At 39.9% G+C, this 4,067-nt stretch overlaps 1 protein-coding gene across 1 annotated transcript; it reads left to right on the top strand.

The window, feature by feature from the left end:
- The first annotated feature begins 2,063 nt into the window (after positions 1 to 2,063).
- On the top strand, positions 2,064 to 3,708 carry LOC121964637 (forkhead box protein B2-like). The gene is made up of 2 exons (XM_042514838.1): positions 2,064 to 2,500; positions 3,609 to 3,708. The coding sequence occupies exons 1-2, from the start codon at positions 2,286 to 2,288 to the stop codon at positions 3,658 to 3,660; spliced, it is 267 nt and encodes an 88-aa protein (XP_042370772.1). The 5' UTR covers positions 2,064 to 2,285; the 3' UTR covers positions 3,661 to 3,708.
- Positions 3,709 to 4,067: the final 359 nt, after the last annotated feature.

The following is a 4,067-nucleotide window of genomic DNA, read 5'->3' as shown; positions in this document are numbered from 1 at the left end:
GGGTTTCTTGCAGAGGCAACATAACTATAAGAGCCAAATAATAATGCTTGGGGCCAGACCCAGCCAAGCTTTAAAAGTGATCAGTAAAATCTTAAAATCAATTCTAAAATGAACAGGGACCCAATGGAGGGAAGCAAGGACTGGGGTGATGTGATGTTGTCTGTTAAAACCTGTGAGAAGCCAAGCTGCTACATTCTGAACTAGTTGGAGGTGAAGAAGTGATTTTTGATTAACACTGAAGAGGAGATTACAGTAATCTAGTCTGGAAAAGATGAATGTATGAATTACTTTTTCCAGGTCTGACTGAGAGCATTGATTTAATTTTGTAGATGGATCCTAATTGGAAGAGGGAGGACTGTACTACTTTTTTGACATATGGCTGAAAGGTCAGATTTGAATCAAATGTTACTCCTAGGTTTCTGGCATTGATCTTCAGATTTGTGGAAAGGGGACCAAGGGCATCCACAATGTGGTTGGTAAGGTTTTGGGTGAGAACAGTATGACTTCTGATTTTAAGTTATTCAGTTCAAGGTGATTTTGTGCCATCCAACAGTTGACATCTTTAAGGCATTCTTTAGCAGCAGCTAGGCCTCTCGGGCTATCTGGTCTCAGCAGGAGGTCTATCTGTGTGTCATATGTTGACTTGAGGAGCCGCAGATTGAAGCGCCAACTTTTCAATTAGAGGAAAACCTGCTCTACCTCTGAGCCACAGCCGCCTCATGAAAGAGTAAATCAACTCCCAACTGCATTTTCTTGGTGTGCTGATCCAACTTTGAGAAATTCGACCTAGTACATGTTAACATGTGTTTATGTAAACATACTGAGAGTCTGTATGTGTGTGTGAATGTTTATCTGATGAGTAGGTGGCACCTTGTACACTAGCCTTGGCCAGTATTGTACTTGAATGAATATTGTCAAGGAAATGACAGGAAATTAATTGATTGGTTCACACTTTTGAAATAACTTTTCCTCTTTTGGCTTAGGTTAAAAGTATCAAGAATTTTCAAGTCAAAAGGCTCAAGTCCAAGTGAAGTCACAAGTCATTGGCATTGAAGTTTAAGTCTTTTCTGATTTTGTTGAATTGAATTTCAGTCATTGAATTTGTGACTCAAGTCTAACCTGAGTCCAAGTAATGTGACTTGAGTCCATACCTCCGATGTGTCTGTGAATGGGTGAATGGTGCTTGTGTTGTTAAGTGCTTTAGGCAGTCCAGACTACAAAAGAAGGATATAAATGCAGTAGGTTTATGTAATATATCATACCTTCAAACCTTTCCTAAATTTCACCAGGGTAAACAGTATATGACAGTGTAAGTGAATGGCACTAACGCCCTCCCTGATGGCGAGTGTGCTACTTACTCTCAGCTTTTCAGACTAATAAATACCCAATTGAAACCCACAAAATGTTAAGAGAAGTAATATCCTCATGCCTATTTTCATTATTATACACAGAATTACAACTACACACATTTTAAATTATTTCCCTCTGTCACAGAAGTCACACTTCAGTTAACTCGACAGAAACAAAATAACACTCACCTAAACCATCTTGGTTACCATTGTTAGTAATCTAATTAGTAAGTACACTGTTCCAACAATCACCAACTCCAGTTTGGTCAAAATAAATCTTTAATTCAATAAGTTAGATGTAAGACACATGCCGTTTTTCCATACAGTCCCTCTCTGCCTGCTGGCCACCGGCTGTTTACAGTCTTGTAACTTCTCCATCTACCATTAGGTATTGCAGTTTCTTTCAGTTCAGCTGCCTGTTTTCAACCAGACCGGAGACTGAGCTCTGGTGGTGCTCCACATACAGTCAGTATTGAAGACAGTATTGGAAAAACATACCCCCAGGATTTCTAAATACCCTGGTATACCATACAATCCTGATACTGCCCATGGTTAATATGCAGCCCATTTACCGTTAAGTACTTACTTTAGCTGTCTTAAAATGCATAAGTAGACATACAAGAAAAGAAGATCATTAGCAACCTAGAAATGTCCACAACCAGAATTTATGGTTTTCTTGTTTACTTTTATAAAGCCTTTTATATCAGCTAGTACAAGGAAACATGTTAAACATCACCAGTCCATAAAAGATGACTTTTAATGATCTGCTGGTTTTAACCACTGAAAAACTGGTTCCCAATGAAGTGACTGAATATCTCCTGTCCTACAGCTTTGCTTACTGTCAGTGTCACTCACTTTCCTTTTTCACCCTTTTCAACCACTCCCATCCCACCTCCCACAGATGATGATGTGGACCTGGAGCAGCTGGTGAATGACATGAATTCCTCCATGGAGAGTGTGTACTCTACGCAGGCAGACACTGCGCTGCTCCTGAACAACGGCCATGCGCACCCTTCACACCACCACCACATACACCCTGCCTACACGGGACATGGCCAGGCCCACCGTCGTCACACCCCGCCCCTGCCTCCTTCCTCCCCCTCCAGGGAGAGGCTGCGGCACTCTCAGCCGATGCACATCCAGGCCGTCAGGTAAACACACTTTACCTGCCCTCTGTATCAGTTTCTCTGTTTTATATTCACACACAGTCAGCTGGAAGCACTGTCCTCACAAAAGTAGCATTGCTTGAGGAAAAACACGTTTGTCCTTGGCTCTGCATGCTTTTGTTGGCCTATTTGCATCAGAAACTTTCAATGTAAATTTTTGAAATGCAAGCTGCAGAGGCGCCCCCAGATTTTTTTCATAGGGGTGGCCAGATGGGGCCAGTGAAAATCTTAGGGCGGCACCCAGAACCAATGGACAAAACTGTATTTCAGGTATTCTATCATGTTGTTGAAGTATCTAGGCATATTGAAAACTATCAGTACAAAGAGTTAAGGAATCACCTACGGATACTACTTTGGTTTCTTTTTTTACAGTTAATATACTATCCGATGTGCATTGACTAATTCTGGTACAGTTTTTGAGTTTTACAGCAATCCTGTTTTAATGTATCATGTATAGGCAATTCATTGTTCTTTGAAGCTGGTTGTCCTTTTCCTTGAAAAAGACATATATACATCTTTAATATAAAGGAGAACATTGGTTGTAAGGATCAAAACATTTACTGGGAACAAGCCCTATCCAGTTTAGGGGAGACTCTTGGGTACCCATTTTCCCATTTTCATGCAGATATCTGGAGGTGAGAGTTCAAGGGATCCGTTTGAAAATCTCCGTGCCAGTTGTTCCTTCCCCAAAATTTAGTCTAATTTTGGCCTCTTTTCTTACAAGTTGCATGGCAATGTACCAATGGTCTGACATGTCCACAGTCCAGCCAGGTGGCCAATCTTGGCCCTCAAACAGATTTTAGACATGCACCAACCAGGAACTATACAAGCAGATTCATAAAAAAGACGATATACAAGCAAATAAAAGAAGCAAAAAAAGGTAAAGTTGACAGCACATATTGCATGAAGCAGTTTGCCTCCAGTTTTTTTACATTATTTAATCTGGACCTCATTCAAAAAAGTTAAGATATCCTTGGTTTAGCTTTTCTAGTTTTACAAGGTACCACTACTAAAGTGCAGGGGCCAGTTGTTTTTGTTGTTTTTTTTATCTTAATGTGCTCATTTGCTTTCCTTGTTATTGGTCTCCAAACAGATTATTGCTCTGTTTAGCAGGTGTATCGCAGTCCCTGTTTGGTCCAAGATAGCTAAATGCTAACCGCTGTTAGCAGGTACGTGTATTTGATTTTCAATAACGCCAAATTGTAATAGCCAAACTTTAAATTGTTAGTGATATTCAATAATATTCAGGAGGGCTAACTTTAGATAATGTTTCCCATAGTTGTCAGGAGTTAACATAATTGCCAAATTATTATAAATCTTGAAATTTATAACTTACAGAGACTTGTTACTTTGTTTGTCAATGAACTAAGTTAGCGTTTTCCCTTTGTTTAGCTATTGTTAGCCAGCTATAGCTATATCAGTTGAGGTATCGTACATTAATTTGGACCGTCAACTGTTGGTGAGTGATAGTAACAGCCTCTCAACTGTAATCATTGTAATGGCTTGTTTATGTGCAAGCTACTTAATGTAAGACGACCAACCTTAGTACGAA

Source organism: Plectropomus leopardus, unplaced genomic scaffold, assembly GCF_008729295.1.
Source record: "Plectropomus leopardus isolate mb unplaced genomic scaffold, YSFRI_Pleo_2.0 unplaced_scaffold16513, whole genome shotgun sequence".
In the NCBI taxonomy this organism is placed as follows: Eukaryota; Metazoa; Chordata; class Actinopteri; order Perciformes; family Serranidae; genus Plectropomus; species Plectropomus leopardus.
The sequence above is the reverse complement of the archived record's forward strand: the minus strand, read 5'-3'. Positions and strand labels throughout refer to the sequence as shown.